General features: G+C 39.4%; 1 protein-coding gene across 6 annotated transcripts in view; it reads right to left on the minus strand.

Moving 5' to 3' along the window:
• The window catches only part of ARMC1 (armadillo repeat containing 1), a 45,434-nt gene that overhangs the window by 22,879 nt on the left and 4,285 nt on the right, over positions 1 to 18,270 (minus strand). For 5 of the 6 annotated variants that reach the window (XM_030553177.1, XM_030553178.1, XM_030553179.1 and 2 more), the window contains exons 2-3: positions 17,193 to 17,382; positions 5,276 to 5,367 (exon numbers count right to left, since the gene is read on the minus strand). In XM_030553177.1, the coding sequence (XP_030409037.1) occupies positions 5,276 to 5,367; positions 17,193 to 17,382 (282 nt within the window). Of the gene's footprint in view, positions 1 to 5,275; positions 5,368 to 17,192; positions 17,383 to 18,078; positions 18,160 to 18,270 lie in introns of all 6 variants that reach the window. The other variant, XM_030553180.1, reaches the window with a different exon arrangement.

Raw genomic sequence — 18,270 nt, forward strand, 5'->3', positions numbered from 1 at the left:
TTCTCTGCCCACAGCGTTCTCCTGTTTTCACAAAATCAAGAGGAAGACATTATACAATGAACATAAATAAAACCAGTGTGATTCTGCACCTCTTACTGTATTCGTTTCAGCAAATATTATGTGAATTACTTTGATTTTTTTTTAAGCTAAACATAATACATCTAAGCGTTGCCAGTTCCAGAGAATAAATTAAATTTTCAAAAGCCATAGGTAATTAAGACTACCCAAAATTAAAATTGAATAAGAAGTCAGGAATTACAGAAGTGCATGCATTTCACCATATCTGCAAGGGACTCTATGTAATTAAACACATATTAATTGCCCCAATCTTCTTAGGCAAGTAATAAATTGGAAGAGCTGATTAATACGCTGGATTTAGTTCGGCTTGTTAAACCTGACACCCTGGCAAAGGAAGACTATCTTGAAAAGCTCTTTTAGCTAAGTAATTGGAATTTTACTCTCAGCGATTTGCCATTCTGTAATAAGAGCTATTTGGGATATTGATTCCCCACCAGTATTTTTTTTAATACGTCAGTTATATTGTAAGAGTACCATCATGATGCTCATACAGCTTATGAAACAATTGTGACCTTTAATCTTTACTGTCCATCAAGAGTCACTTTCATTCTGAACATAAAATGAGTATATTTTCTTGTAGGCTATAAATCCTAATTAATTCTAGAAGTTATTAATAACATTTTATAAAGTCCAAGTAGACACATTAAGTTCCCCAGACCATGAAGCCAATGACTACATCAGTATGTAACATTAAAGAGCTGCTGATGCCTCCTGGAAAACTCTGAAACACTTCGTTTTGAGACAATTCTCCATTCCCCACCCTTTTAAATTATTATTATTATTACTATTTTAAACACATACACACACTCTCTCTCTCTCTCTCTCTCTCTACTTGGTAGAGATTGGTAAAGCTTTCCAGGACAGGAATCATGTCTTCCTATGTATATGCATAATGTACAACACAAGGGGGCCCTGGTCCTGATGAGGACACTACCACAACAAAGAATAAACAAACTGAACAGAAACAAGATTTTCATTTAAAAGCGTTTGCTCCAGCTGTTTATTAATCACCTGAAAAGACCTCGATTTCCAATTATAACAAAACTGGTTGCTGACGTAAGAACATCACCACAAAGAATTAGGGTTACAAGGGCTGGATTCTCATCTCACTATGCTAATTTAAGTCCATTAAAATGAAGTTACTCTTGATTTACACAAGCATAAGAGAGTGGAAAATCAAGCCACAGTGTAGAACAATCAGCAGGAATAGAAGAACTACTGAGAAGCTAAAATATTGTTTTCATATAAATCTTGCTAATACAGAAGAATGTAGAAAATAAGGGACATGTAGACAGAAGTGTTTCTAAATAAAATGGTTCTTCATAAGTCTTCTATGAAAACATGCAGTTTTAACCTGGATTTCCCACATGTTATTGCAACAAGCAGTATTTTATAACAACCATCTTATGAAATATCCCAGAAAGCTTTATAAAAATATTCCAAATCAAAGTAAGTCTGAAAGAACCTAATAAACCCCAAACATGTCAACCCAGTGGAATAGTAAAGTTGAGTTTAAAGACATTTAGTGTTTCTGCTGACACAGGACTCTAGAGCTGAATGACTTTAGTCCCAAACATTTACTATTATTTCTATGCTAGCAAGAGACTAGCAATTATGTACAGTGCGAAACAAAATAATAGCGAACCTAAAACTCCTTTCCAGTTCCTTAATTGTGATGTAATATTAATAGTGAATCAGTACACTAGCCAGTTTAAGCAGTGGAATAACCTTAACAATTGAGATATAATGCCTATTATTAAAAAAAAACAACTTCAAAATCTGAGCAGAGAATTCTAGAGGCCCCATAATTTGTGCAGTGAAGCATAAAACAGGCCTCTAAGCAAAGAATGACAGTAAGCAAACTTGGATGTCTTACAAGCACACGAGTGCACACTTGCAAAAATATTTTTCTACCCATTTTTTGTGATCCACTGATACCAAGGTAGACTGTACAATCCTAATCAAGATTTCTCTTGCCCTCTCAGAGTTCCCAGGAGTTAGATGTCCTGTTTCTCTTCAGATGAGCACTTCCCTGGCTTGAAATGAACCTTTATTTAGATGGTAACTTGTGCCAAAGAATTGACAACCTTTTATTCCATGTTTGCACCTACACCGGGGGGCTCCTAGGCGCTACCACAATACAAATAAATAACCAACCACCAACTTAGAAATGTTTAACCTTTGAACTTAATGATTTGGAATTTTGCAGAACACATTAATTTGCTGAGTTGGGGAGGGATCGCGGAACAGAAGGTGATGAGGAAGTGTGTTTCTAGGGTCTGGATGTCTCTGATGCAAATTTCAGAGGGAGATTTAAAGGGCCCAGAGGTCTGGCCGCTGTGGGGAGCCCTGGGCCCTTTAAATCACTGTCAGAGCCCTGCCGCTGCAACCCCGGGGCTCCAGCAGCGGGGCTTGGGTGGTGATTTAAAGGGCCCAGGGCTCCGCACAGCCAGAGCCTCTGGCTCTTTAAATCACCACTGGAGCCTTGCCGCCGCTACCCCAATATAATGGGGTTTCACCTATAACGCAGTAGGGATTTTTGGCTCCTGAGGACCATGTTATATCAGGTTAGAGATGTATTACCACATCAAGACAGTTCTTCAAAGCTTTTTAAAAACCAAAGTAGCGCTTATGAAAGGTTCTGATTTCACAACCATGGTCACCTGTAGTTCTGTTCTACAAAAGAGTATTTGCAGTGCACATGCTTAAGTGTCTTCCTAAATTGTGGCATGAGTCAGCCAAAACTCAAAAGATTTTGGAAAAGTATGCCAATTTGAGAGGCATCGAGATGAGAACTAATTGGACAGAATTCAAAATATAGCTCTGACAAATTCTAAGGACAGTGAGAAGTGATTGGGTTTTTTTGTTTTATTCCTTTTGTTTTTAATAGCCACTGTCTTCCTCTACACCATTTTTATTGGAGATGGTGTACAGATGTAGAGTGTTTAACACCCATTAAACGTGATTTTTTTTTAAAGGAATAATAATGCCCTTAACGTCCGACAAAACTTGTAAAATTGGATCCCATTAAGTTTGCGCAAAACTACAGTTTCCAAAACAAAGGATTAAATGGATATGGAAAATCTTTTGTACTTGTGTTAGGATCTCAAATACCTTTTGTTTAATTTAAATGTAAATAGTTTGTTAAAAGGATGTAAAGAAGCATATGACTCAGACACGTGCTGTTCTGGAGAGGGGTGTTATTTAAAAGCCGTTTGGAAATAAAAGATATAAGGCTTTAGCTGCCCAAAGTAGAATACAAAATTAGTAAATTTGCAGGTATAATGACATATGTCTGATTATTTAAAAAAATAAGAAATTGATAATACCACTGAGAAATAGATACATTGAAATAACTGTAGAACAGAATGAAATTGTGCAGAGTTGTTGTCGTTGTTTGTAGATTTTCCTAACTTTAGTATTCAGTGTTTGTATAGTGAAATAGTCTTAAATATGTTTGCACAGCACCCAGCTTAAAATTTAGTTGGGGCCTTTGGTTGCTACTGTAATGCAAGTGATATAATAAAAGGCATATCTATCCATTAGCTAATGTCAGAAATTTTTCTTTCAAAAAGGAATTAGCTACTAGTATATCTGCCACATTTAGTTAAAGCAGGTGATTGTCATCCATAAAATACCACTAAGTGGGTGGGAATTTAGTGTGGGGAGAGGAGTAATCAGTGTTTCAAGATTACAATTCAAAATATAACTAAGGATAAAAACAAAACATGATGTTACCGTGAAATGTCATTGTATAATCAAAACGGTGTATAAAAGTTGTCTAAAGAAATGAAATCTTAAAGCCAGGAAAAATTGTCCACTATTAATTTGTCATTAAAATTCAAGGACAGAAAGGTTCAGGTTCAGGATCTTGCAGACAGTTGCAAAAAAAAAAAAAAAAAAAAAAGGGGGGGGGGGGGTGAGTCACCGGAAAACTTGCAGAATTTTTTTTTTCCTGGGTAGCCTGGTGGCAAGGCAAGGAAAATGCATCTGATTTGGATTGTTACAGCATTTGGAAATTGTATTATCATGAAAATTGAAATACAGAGCATCTTCAAACAAGGTTGCCTGTCATTATCTCTCTCTTACCAGGAACTGAAACTGCACTGCTGACACAAAATGCTGAAGCCAAAGTTGTTTTTTTTTCTATTGCCTGGAGAAATGTGGAGAAAGATAATAGATGAAACATTATTTTGTCACTGAACTACGGTAGGCTTAGCTGTAGGAGGAAAGGCCTAAAGAGGAAATAGATAGGTCTCTATCTTCTGCAGCTTTTACTTGGTGATATTGAGACTGTAACTCTGGGTATGTTTTCAGTTTCCTGGAAGTTCTTTCTAATTTAAGGAAGTTATCTCATCCTGCTAGCAGCTGAACATTTTAAAAAGTGAAAGAGATTACCTTGGTCCCAGTGGCACAGGTGCTCCTTCATGGATTGGGTCAGAACGGTGCTAGAACTCTACATATTCCTTCCCCAAATCTCAGACCACTTTAGAGAATCAAACAGATTCTCTAAAGTTCCAGGATGAATACTGTGGTCAACAACTCTGTTCCTGAGGCACAATGGAACTTTCTGCTATACGGGTAAAGCTAATCGGTACAGGGGAGACAGTCATCCCATAGGTTGGTCCATGACCACAAACTAACTTCCACAGAAATAAAGGACTATCACAAATCTCACCACCTTCTGCTTCAAGTGCAAGGCACATTTCAACCTTGATTTCTCAAGAACATAACAGCAGCTACACAAAAACCCACTCAAACAAGACATGACATTGCACACACAAGTCTCCCTCTGGGGAGGCTATGAGGGAAAGAACAAACCACAAGTGACACATGTTAATCAAGTCACTTAATTCACTACTGGAAGGCACTTGGATACTACAGTGGTGAAAGCGATGTAAGAACCTATACTGTACAGAACAGAATTCTGAGCAGTTGAAACCTCCCTCAAAAGGCAAGCTCCTTTCAACTGGGCATTTGTAGTGTACTGACATTTAACTGATCTGCTATACTGAATAAAATTCAAACTAGTAATAGCTTTAAACCATAAAATCCAAAGAGGAACAAATGCATGCTATACTGTCATGAAATTCATTACCTAAATTCAGTGGCAGAGTTTTATTTGATATTAACTTGTTTTTACACAAAAGAATATGGCCTGTCTGTTTTTCAGATCTGGCAGCCCCTACAGACTTACCTTTGTATTACAATTTGTAAGCTCGGCATCATACCCAGTTCACTTTTCATCTTTTCTCTGTTGGCCCGGCATTCTGCCAAATACCTGAGAGCCTAAAAGAAAAGAAGGACAATAGGCATCAGAAGCTGCTTCTGTTATTTCATCATTATTTTCTATTTCTGACATTTCAAATAATTAACTATTTAACAATTCATAGTTTCTAAAAAAAAAGAGAAAAAAGTGTTGGGATAGTTAGAATATGCAATTTCAGTGCTGCAGCTCCACCTCAAAGACATTTGCCTCATTGTGCCAGGTGCAAAAAAGAAGCAGCAATTACATGCACAAGATGCCTCTTTAGAATATTCAGACAGTACCTGGAACAAAAGATTGCCACAGCTACCACCCTCTTTTGTGAGTATTATGGAAAGTCTCAACATTGTTAATAGGGTAAACTTCAACTATTATTTGCATTTGTGAATCTCAGAACGATACAATACCCATTCTGGAAGCAGGGTCCCAAGAAAAGAAAATCTTCCTGAGACACTCAAAGTTTGCATTTAACAGTTCTTATACTGATTATTCCCATGGGTCTCCTCTTTCATGGAATACAGAAACAGCTGACCAATCTCGTGAAAACCTTATGCCAATCTCGTGAAAACCATCTCTCTGTTTGGTATGTATTTTTGAACACTGGATCCAATCAATTCCAAAAATTTCAAAGAATGTTCTAGGCATCAGTGTACAGAACCCTGTTTGTTTCGGTTTTTTTGGGGATGGGGTTGGAGGGGAGAAACTGGTGAACAAATGACCATCTGTTTAGCACGGCTACAGCTTTAAAGCACCTCTGAAATCATCTATAGATCTATCAACTAGTTGAGAGCAGCCATTAAAACCTTCAGGTATAACAATACCCCATCTCATTTCCCCCGACCCCCAATAGAGTTTAACATGTTGATGCCCCGAATGATTTCTCTCTCAGACAAATAATAATGGCGGGGAGAGGATGGGGAATGTGTGCATAGACTCTAGCATGGGGGAAAGGGAGAATGGAGAAAATGGGGGTGCACACAGGACCCCTGGCAGTGACAGGGGAAGTTAGGGTACCCTGGTATGTGGGGAGGGTGGCACCCAGAGTCCCTAGCATACAGGTGAATAGGGAAATGGGGGACACACAGAGATCCTGCCATGGAGAGAGAAGTAGGAATGGGGGGCCCAGAGACCCTGCCATTGGAGCAGAATGGGGGGAAAGAGAAATGAGAGAGGAAGCGGGGAAAGGGATGCACATAGAAACCCTGGTCTGACAGGGAAAATGGGAGACCCTGGTCTGACAGGCACACAGAAACCCTGGTCTGACTGGGAAAATGGGAGACCTGGTCTGAGAGGGAAAATGGGAGACCCATGCTGCACCTCATGCTCTGGAAAAGCTCCCTATAGATATTTGCAAAATTAACTCATTATTCTTCTTCAAAACCCTCCTTTAAACTCCAGCTTGCTCAGAGGCCTACACAAACTTTTGACCACCAGTTATCACGCTGACCAATACTGTCTCATTGTTTTGTTGTATTCCCCAATTTGGCTGTACCCAGCTGTTATCTCTTATCATACACTTACATTACAAGCTCATTGGGGTAGGGATTGTCTTTCTGTTCTATATTTGTACAGCGTTCGGTATTATGGGGACGTAGTCCATGCCTGCGACTCCTGGCTGCTATGATAATACAAATGATAAACAACAGTAATAATGGTGGAGGGGTGAAATGAAGGACAGACTCCCTGGTGAGAGGAAATTAGGGGACCTTGGTACAGGTGGAAGGGAAGAATGGGGGCACACAGAACCCCTATCATGAGAGAGATAGGGAAGAGTTTCAGGGAACCCCTGAAATAAAGGGGGATGGAAGGGTGGCACACAAGAAGCCTAGGGGGGCATCGAGGAGTGCAAAGAGCCCCTGGTGTATGCTATAAGCTCCCCCCTAAAGAAGTGCATGACCCCCTAGTGTAGCTATCAGAAAATGTGCCTGTTGGTGCAGGGGACTAGGAATCAAGGCTCACAGGTTCTATGGAGGAAACATTGGTAATGTCACTTGGCTTCTCTGTCCTTATTTCCATTTTATAAACGACAACACAGCTTAAGTATTTCACAGGGGTGCTGAAGACTTGTTGTAAGACTGCATGTGCAACACCTTAACTCAGGCATTTCCTCACTTGTGCAAACTTACCCACTGAACCGTACTTTGATTAAAATCTGTTAAGGATATGCTACAGTATTTATGGCATTCCTTATAGATCTGTTATTTTCTCTTAACAAAAAAAAAGTATAATCTGAAATTGTTTGGCATGGGGGATCTCCTCTTTGTTTAATGTGTTCCTTGAACAGCAAGATAAGGATGGCTGTGGAACCCTTCTTGGGCACCTACATCTTTTGCCACTGCAACATAAAAAGCAAAATTTTCAGAGTTGCAGAAATATGGATGCAATGCACCACCAGTTTTCAGTTGTGCAAGCCAAAACACTTTGAACAAGGCAGGGCACCACAGGATCTCTGCCTCATTCAACGTGACAGCTTCAACTAAATTTGAACTTCTAGAACACAACCAAATTAACTACAATATATGAACAAGGCAGCTTATCCTCCACACTGGAGAACCGCTGTAAGAAATACTACTAGCATGTTAATCTATTGCCCAAGTGCAGTGTGCAATTTTTAAAGGCTCAAAACTCAATGAAAACAAAAATAACTAACTTTCACCAGAACACTCAAAGAGGCTTCCTCTCTAAGAAGCTTCTGCTCCCAGACACTTCACCATTGTAGCCATAAAAAATCCAATTTAAAGAAAAAACTCCTAATGAGAGAAAGTAGTTCATGTATCTACTTTCTGAACACTCAACAGCAGCTCTACTGTTTATACTCATACTTTAAGAAAAGAACCAACATTTCAGAATAATAGTTTGACTCCAAACATAGATTCATCAAGGAAATCCTTGAGTAGCCTTAATCATTGCTGTTGCTAGGGCTCCACTTCTAATAAAGAGTGATTTTGTAAGATTTTGTGCATGCCACAAAGAGGATGTTGTAGATGTTGAAGCCTCAAACTGAAGAAATAAATCAAAAGAAGAGCAGTACAATGTGCCACAATGAACAGAATAGATATTGCTCTTTTATCAAAAAGCTGTTGAAACAAAAAGAGGAGTATTGAAGTGGGCTGGAAATATCAGGCAAAAGAACTCCAAGTCTCAATCTATTTGTATTACATAGTTTCTCCATTTTTTTGGCCAACAGCGAAAAGTGAAAACTGTATCTTGTTCATGAGATTCCTGGATATTATATATAATGTTCATCTGATGTGTTTGGCATCATTGTTCACGATGCCATAACTTTAACAGCAATTTCATTTTTATTAAACTACCTAGAGGGCAGATTGCTAATTACTCTCCTAAAAACAGGAAAAAAAGGAAAATCTGAAAAAGATTTTTAAGAAGAAGACTGCAGCAAAGCTTCAGAGGAACCTTACAGCTAATGATTAGATAGCTTTAATCTACTTTTTATCCAAATGGAGCTTCAAGATTGCTGTTCCCCAAGCCTATGATATGAACTTGTTTGCCGCCCAAGGTTTTGTTTTCCCGTCTTTACAGACGAACTTTTCTTCAAAATTTGATACTGATAACTAGGGGTTTCCAAGAATTGAATATTGGCACTGCTTTGTTTGCAACACCACTTTCTTGGTTAAAATCTCAAATTTCTCAGTTGATGAGATATATTATATTTCCAGTGTTACCTTTTTGGGGGGAGGACGGAGGTGGCTCCCAAGGTCAATATAGTATTGTGATTGAAGGTTTCCTCTAAAACACAGCTTACCTACCTGCATTCCAGGACCACACATGATATATTGATAACTGAGATGTACTCAGATAGCTGAGGACCTTGCACTAGTACCCAGGGTGTTACATAATTACTTCTGTGATAATAAATTGTGGAAGTTTACTCATTCCCTAAATGGAATCATATAACAGGTCTGTTGCTCAATGAACACCTCACAACAGTGTGCCTAGTCCCTTTCTTATTTTTATGGTAGCTATATATTGTTCTTTCCAAACATGTGCTTCTAACATTTATTCTTAAATCCTACCTTTATTTTTGGCATGTTTTATAGTTAGAATGCAAGGCCACTTTATTGCCATCTGATTAATCTAAAAAGTCCTGTAACGTCTCTGGTTCTAAATTTATGTTTAATTACACCTTTGCTATCCTGCCAAAATGTAGACTCATATACTTTTATCATTCTCTACTAATCATTTCCACTTATAGTCTGAGTTTCCCTGCACCACCATTCAAACACTTCTAGAAGTCTGTCTAAACAGTCATTGGAATTAAAGACCTGAGTACAGTATTTCCACGTTGAGAAAAACAACCATCTATTTGCAAAGCAATAGATTGTTTTGCTTATATTAACCTCTCCTTTGGCTCACTATTCAATATCAGATTTTCAGCTCAAACCACACCTTGTATAATACAACATGATTTGATACAAACAGAGCTGTAAACAGAGGAATTTGAGTGGGAGTTCGGGGGCAGACTAAGAGAGGCAGGCAGAGGATCAGACAGCTAGTGAAGGGAGTGTGCAGTGTTCTAGCACTGTTTTGGTGCTTGTTGGGGGTTTGTTTTGCTGTGGGTGGTGGTGTTTTGGTTTGGTTTGTGTTTCCCAGATTTATAGGATTTAAGTGAGAAGGCTATGACAGATATAGAGGCAGCAGTGGTAGTGATGCAAGCAGCAGAAGACACAATGAAGATGACTGGATGTGGAAGCTGTGACATGTACATGATCCTGGAGGAGGCATCTGATAGGAGTTTCGTCTGCACGAAGTGCCGCCTGATAGAGCTAATGGAAGAAAAGATCCGAGGACTGGAGATGCAGGTGGAAACTCTGGTTGAGTTTAGAAGGGGGTTTGAGCGGATGATAGAGCAAAGACCTGAGGAGTCTGAATGGAAAAAAAAAAAAAAAAGTCAGACTTGCAGATGGAAGCAGGACCAAAGAACTCTGAGGGGAAACTGCTGGGTGAGGAAAGTGGATGGTGGAAGCATGTGACTAAGAGACCCAGGCAGAGGAAGAGATGGGCCAGTGAAGGAGAAATAGAGCTCAGGAACAGGTTTGAGGAGTTGGAAAATAAAGAAGGGGCACAGCAGGTAGTCACTGAAAGTGAGATGGCACAGAAGAAGAGAACAGCAGCTAGAAGAGGGGAAGAGTCAATGGAGATAACACTACCAAACATGAGCCTCAGGAGGATACGGGGTGGGTTGCAGAGGATTGTAAGGGTGAATAGGAATCAAGAGGACTTGCAGCCAGAGGGAACAGGCGATAGACCGGAGAATCGCACCGTCACCAGGAAAAGGCAGGTCTACGTGATTGGAGACTCCTTATTGAGAAGGATATATAGGCCTGTAACCAGAGATGATCCAGAGAACAGAAAGGTGTGCTGTCTGCTGGGTGCTAAGAAATGGGATGTGGATCTGAGGCTGAAGAGGATCCTAACGGGAGCGGGAAAGAATCCACTCATTGTCCTTCATATGGGAATGAATGATACAGCTAGATTCTCGCTGGAATGTATCAAGGGAGACTATGCCAGGCTGGGGAAGATGCTTAAGGAAATCGAGGCTCAGGTGATCTTCAGTGGGATTCTGCCCACTCCTAGAGAAGGCAATAAAGATATGACAAGATTACGATGATCAACAGATGACTCAGGCAGTGGTGCTATAAGGATGGCTTTGGGATGTATGGCCACCGGGAGGGATTCATGGACAGAAGACTGTTCTCTCAGGATGGACTTCACCTGAGTAGGGAGGGAAATAGACTTCCAGGATGGAGGCTGGCACAACTGGTTAAGAGAGCTTTAAACTAGGAATTGCGGGGAGATGGTTGGGAGATGTCCAGGTAATCTCCACACTGGATTTTACCATTGATAGGGAAGAAAATGAAGAAAGAAAGGATATAACCATGGGTAGGAGAATGGACATATGGAGGAAGGGTAGTGTAGATACCATTCTAATAAGTGATACTGACGGTAGAATGTCTGGGCCTAATTCGGTAAAATATGTGAGTGAAGCCAAATAGCAAGTATTAAGATGTTTGTATACCAATGAGAGGAGCCTAGGTAACAAAATGGAGGAACTAGAGTTACTGGTGCAGGAAGCGAAACCGGATACTATAGGGATAACAGAAACAAGGTGGAATAGTAGTCATGACTGGAGTAGAGATATTGAAGGGTACGTGTTGTTTAGGAAAGACAGAAATAAAGGCAAAGGTGGTGGAGTAGCATTGTATATCACTGATAAGGTAGACTGTAAAGAAATAAGAAGGGATGGAAAGGATAAGACAGTCTGTCTGGGCAAAAATCACATTGGGGAAAAAAGCTACTACAGCCTCCCGAGACAGTGCTTGGGGTGTGCGATAGATCTGGATATGGAGAGAGTCCCTTTTAATGTTTTTAATGAAGTAAATAGTAATAGGAATTGTGTGATCACGGGAGACTTTAACTTCCCAGATATAGACTGGAGGACAAGTGCTAGTAGTAATAATAGGGCTCAGATTTTCCTAGATGCGATATCTGATGGATTCCTTCACCAAGTAGTTGCTGAACCAACAAGAGGGGATGCCATTTTAGATTTGGTTTTGGTGAATAGTGAGGACCTCATAGAAGAAATGATTGTAGGGGACAACCTTGGTTCAAGCAATCATGAGCTAATTCAATTTAAACTAAATGGATGGATAAACAAAAACAGATCTGTGACTAGGGTTTTTTATTTCAAAAGATCTAACTTAAAAAAATTAAGGAAATTAGTTAGGGAAGTTGATTGGACAGAAGAACTTGGGGATCTAAAGGTGGAGGAGGCCTGGAATTACTTCAAGTCATAGTTGCAGAAACTATCAGAAGCCTACATCCTAAGAAAGGGGGAAAAAATCGTAGGGGGGAGTTGTAAATCAAGCTAGATGAGCAAGCATCTCAGAGAGCTGATTAAGAAAAAGCAGAAGGCCTACAAGGAGTGGAAGATGAGAGTGATCAGCAAGGAAAGCTACCTTATTGAGATCAGAACATATAGGGATAAAGTGGGAAAGGCCAAAAGTCATGTAGAATTGGAACTTGCAAAGGGAATTAAAACCAATAGTAAAAGGATCTATAGCCATATAAATAAGAAGAAAACAAAGAAAGAAGAAGTGGGACTGCTAAACACTGAGGATGAAGTGGAGGTTAAGGATAATCTAGGTATGGCCCAGTATCTACACAAATACTTTGCCTGAGCCTCATTAAAGACTGATGAAGAGCTTAGGGATAATGGTAGGATGACAAATGAGAAAGAGGATATGGAGGTAGATATTACCGCATCGGAGGTAGAAGCCAATCTCGAACATCTTAATGGGACTAAATCGGGGGGGCGGGGAGATAATCTTCATCCAAGAATGTTAAAGGAACTGGAACATGAAATTGCAAGCCCATTAGCAAGAATTTGTAATGAATCTGTAAACTCAGGGGTTGTACTGTATGACTGGAGAATTGCTAACATAGTTCCTATCTTTAAGAAAGGGAAAAAATGTGATCCAGGCAACCATAGGCCTGCTAGTTTGACATCTGTAGTATGCGAGGTCTTGGAAAAAAATTTGAAGGTGAAAGTAGTTAAGGACATTGAGGTTAATGGTAATTGAGACAAATTACAACATGGTTTTACAAAAGATAGATTGTGCCAAACCAACCTGATCCCCTTCTTTGAGAAGGTAACAGATTTTTTAGACAAAGGAAACACAGTGGATCTAATTTACCTCAATTTCAGTAAGCATTTGATATGGTTCCACATGGGGAATTATTAGCTAAATTGGAAAAGATGGGGATCAATAGAAAACTGAAAGGTGGATAAGGAACTGACGAAAGTCGTACTGAAAGGTGAACTGTCAGGCTGGAGAGAGGTTACTAATGGAGTTCCTCAGCGATTGGTTTTGGGACCAATCTTATTTAATATTTTTAATACTGACCTTGGCACAAAAAGTGGGAATGTGCTAATAAAGTCTGCGACTGACACAAAGCTGGGAGGTATTGCCAACACAGAGAAAGACCGGGATATCATACAGGAAGATCTGGATGACCTCATAAACTGGAGTAATAGTATTGAATGACATTTAATAATGAAAAGTGCAAGGTCATCCATTTAGGGATTAATAACAAGAATTATTGTTATAAGCTGGGGACGCATCAGTTGGAAGTAACAGAGGAGGAGAAGGACCTCGGAGTATTGGTTGATCACAGGATGACTATGAGCCACCAATGTAATATGGCCATGAAAAAAACTAATGCAGTCTTGGAAATACGTCAGGTGAGGTATTTCCAGTAGAGATAAGGAGGTGTTAGTACCTTTATACAAGGCACTGGTGAGACCTCATCTGAAATACTGTGTACAGTTCTGTCTCTCATGTTTAAGAAGGATGAATTCAAACTGGAACAGGTGCAGAGAAGGGCTACTAGGATGATCCAAGGAATAGAAAACCTGTCTTATGAAAGGAGATTCAAAGAGCTTGGCTTGTTTGCCTAACCAATAGAAGGCTGAGTGGAGATATGATTGCTCTCTACAAATATATCAGAGGAATAAATAGCAGGGAGGGTAAGCTCAGTACCAATGTGGACACAAGAATAAATGGATATAAACTGGCTATCAGGAAGTTTAGACTTGAAATTAGATAAAGGTTTCTAACCATCAGAGGAGTGAAGTTCTGGATCAGCCTTCCAAGGGGAGTAGTGGGGGCAAAAGACACATCTGGCTTCAAGACTAAGCTTGATAAGCTGATGGAGGGGATGGTATAATGAGATTGGTCTTTGACTATTAGCGGTAAATATGCCCAATGGCTTGTGATGGGATGTTAGATGGTGTGGGATCTGAGTTACTACAGAGAATTCTTTCCTGGGTGTCTGGCTGGTGAGTCTTGCTCACATGCTCAGTGTCATAAACAGATAGTTAAGGGTTAACGTCTCTTTTACCTGTAAAGGGTTAACAAACAGTGAACCTGAAACACCTGACCAGAGGACCAATCAGGAAACAAGATACTTTCAAATCTCGGTGGAGGGAAGCTTTTGTTTGTGTTTTTTGGGTTTTGCGTTGTTCTCTCTGGGTCCTGAAAGGGACCAGACGTGCAACCAGGTTTCTTGCCAATCTCCCTGCTACAGTCTTTATATATTCAGAATAGTGAGTATTAAGTAGAATAGGCGGTTATAGTCTTTTGATTGTTTTCTGTATTTGAAAATGTGTATTTTGCTGGACAGATTTTGATTGGTATTTGTGCTGGGGGGAGACTTCTTTCTAGTGATTATAAGCTGAAAGACCCTGTAATATTCCATCTTGATTTTACAGAGATTTCTTACTTTTTTCTTTCTTTTATTAAAAAGTTTTCTTTTTAAAAGACTTGAATAATTGTTTTCCCTTGTTAAGGCTCAAAGGAACTGAGTCTGTACTCACCAGGGAATTGGTGGGAGAAGGGAAGGAGGAGGAGGGGGAGGAAAGGTGAATTTCCTCTGTGTTTTAGATTCACGGAGCTTGAATCTGTCTATTTCTCCAGGATAGCCCAGGAAGGGAAAGCCTGGGAGGGTGGGAGAAAGGGGGAAAAAATCTGATTTCTCTGTGTCGTGATTCAAGGAGTTTGAATCACGGTGATCTCCTAGTGTACCCAGGGCGGGAAAGATCTGGGAGGAAGAAAGGAGGGGGAAGGGAAATGGTTTATTCCCCTTTGTTGTGAGACTGAAGGAATTTGGGTCTTGGGGTCCCCAGGGAAGGTTTTTGGGGGGGCCAGAGTGCCCCAAAACACTATATTTTTGGGTGGTGGCAGCCTATCAGATCTAAGCTGGTAATTAAGCTTAGAGGAATTCATGCTGGTACCCCATCTTTTGGACTCTAAGGTTCAGATTGGGGACTTATACCATGACACTCAGGGTTTAGCTGATCGCCATATTTGGGGTCAGGAAGGAATTTTCCTCCAGGGCAGATTGGCAGAGGCCCTGGGGAGGGTTTCGCCTTCCTCTGCAGCGCAGGGCACGGGTCACTTGCTGGAAGATTCTCTGCACCCTGAAGTCTTCAAACAATGATTTGAGGACTTCAGTGGCTCAGACACCGGTTTGATACAGGAGCGCGTGGGTGAGATTCTGTGGCCTGCGGTGTACAGGAGGTCAGACTAGATGATCATAATGGTCCCTTCTGATCTTAAAGTCTATGAATCTATGATGCAAATGGGAGCTGCTGGATGCTCAATCAGCACTTTCAAAAATGAGATCATTTAGGGTCTGATCCAAAACCCACTGAAGTCAGATGAAAGACTCAGGCTGAATTTCACAGATCAGGCCCAACTCAGCACGTGACAAACATTAAGCACACCAGTAGCCTAATTGAAGGTAGGCATACAAGGTTTAAGTAACCTTCCTGATTTAGGACTTTACTTAGTCACCTCAATGTGGATTTAATTTTTGAAAGATCTTAGTTCAAGTTTTAAAAAAGGATTAGATTCACCTAGTTAACCATAAAGTTTCTGATTTTTGTAACGTAGAATCAAGTAGGGACTCAAGATACCACTTATTTTAAGCTCTTCACTCTTGGGTTTCTGTATTTCAATAACATCTACATTTATACAGCTTCTTCCATCTGAGGATATCAAGCCACTTTACAGATATTAACACACTAATAGGTACAATACTCCTATGAAGTAGCTACACTCCCCGCCTTTGACAGTGTTTTGAACATCAGGCGCTAAGATTGTATTTGTATTAAAAACTTAGTGGCATAAAATCTTTGTGACTTCAAACAGAAATTGCTTCAGTGTTAACAATGAAAAGTTCTTTAGACTTTTAATACACACAATTAGAGTGATTTTTTAAAATATATGCAGGCCAATTTTTTTTTGAAGAAACAGAACCCAAACTTACTCTCCAAAGACAATATTATGGAACCTGCAAGTGGAATTTTCAAAAGCACTTAATGGGACTTGTGGTCCTAAGTTACCTGACTTCAAATTGAAAAACCTTGATGGAGAACATAGCACATGCATCTGACAAAGTGAGTATTCACCCACGAAAGCTTATGCTCCAATACTTCTGTTAGTCTATAAGGTGCCACAGGACTCTGTTGCTTCTTATAGCAGGTGGAAGCATTTCAGATTTCTTGACTTGTGGAAATTCACTATATTTGAGGTGAAGTTTGTTGCAAATAAACACAGATAAATATAGCCTGTGCTGTATCAATTTTGTGTTTAAGTTTGTGTTGTTTTTACAATAAGGATGTTAATGAGGCCATGGACTTCTTTTCAGCACAGGTGAGCTTTTAAAGTGCTGAACTTTAGTAGGAAAAGAAATCTATGTAAAATCTGAAACTCTACTAACAATTAGGAAAACTAAACAAATAATTTAAAAAACCCCATCCATTTTAGGAATTTAAACCTATAAAATGGGAAGACAGGAAAAAGCTAGCACTATATACATAATATAATATGAAGTAAAATTTAAAAACTTATTTAAATAAAAAATGATGATTAAAAAAACCTCAATTTTTATTCACCCACTTCCAATTAAGAGAAAAGGCATTATGTCAGTGTAGTATTTATATTAAGAGTCACATTGTCCACATTCATCACATACAAAGTCTGAAAAGAAGCAGGCATACAGTTATATGTGACAAGCTACATTACAGTTTTTCCCTCTGCATATACAAAGTTAGAGGGTTATCTTTCAAAACACGCAGACACACACAAACAATAAATTAATCTATAAAAACTTTCCAATTTCAGAATGATTTTGTCACTCGTTAATTGTTGAAATGGGAGTGGCAGAAAATTAAGCACAACAGTGACAATAATTTGACATGAGATACAAGCAGCAAACAAGCAAATAAAAAGCCCACTGATTTAAAAAAAAATAGATTACTTACTAGTAACGCTGAGTGAACAACTGGAGGGCTGGGATGATCCATAAACAAAATAAGGCCTGGCAGACATCCCCGATCCTGAACGATGGCTCGTCTATTTAAGGGGTCAGCTGCCAGGTCTCGCAGCTGGTTAACTACTGCAAGCGCATCAGGCTCCTCACTCATAGTGGAGTTCATTTTCCTATGCCAACACCTGTTACAGAATTTTTTTATTAGTAACACTTCATTATTAATGAATCTCTGATTAAACTGTAGTCATTACAGACTGGAACACTATGTCTTGTTCTTAGGGGCATACAGACAAATAGATCTCACAAGATGTGGCTCTATACCTGTGAAACTGGAAATTTAAGAGTCCACATATAGAGAATGACAATTTTTATTGTCTACAATTATCTACTGGTTCAATCTTCATGTATAAAATTTTTTGGCCTGACAACCTTTACAGAAGATACATAGGCAGTATTGTCAAATACTGCTTAGACCAATTTTATGGTCATAGATGAAGAACCAACAGTTTATTAATGATGACATTGCCTATGGAAACCTAAAACATATCATCTCAATTCTGTATTATATCTCAAGTAAATCTGTAAAGAAACATACAATCCATGTTTCCATAATAAATGTTTTAAACTGCAAGTTTCAGCTTTCATATTAATCTCTTACACACAACAAAAGTGTACCAAACCCCCCCTCAAAATTTGTATCCATGTCATCAGGCACTTCTAATGTTTACTTCATGCTGGAATTACATATCAAATATGTATAACCCAGGACAAATTCAAGGCCCTTACAAAGTATCTTTGGTATTCTCTCTCTACTGAATACTTCTGGTATTCTCCATCTTAAAATAAATAAATACGGTATGGAATTATCTTGCTCCTACCAAAGACAAGGGGAACCAGTTTGATTTCAAATGCAGCAGATGTTGGGCTCTTGGGCGGACAGCACTGGATTCAAAAGCTGCCTAAAGAGAGAACCAGTTACATCCTAGATAGCAACAGCACAAATTTCCCTACAGGATGCCTCTCAATAGTGGGGCGAAAAGTTAGTCAAGATCAAAGGACAGATCCTCAAT

The sequence above is a fragment of the Gopherus evgoodei genome, chromosome 2, assembly GCF_007399415.2.
Source record: "Gopherus evgoodei ecotype Sinaloan lineage chromosome 2, rGopEvg1_v1.p, whole genome shotgun sequence".
Lineage (NCBI taxonomy): Eukaryota > Metazoa > Chordata > Testudines > Testudinidae > Gopherus > Gopherus evgoodei.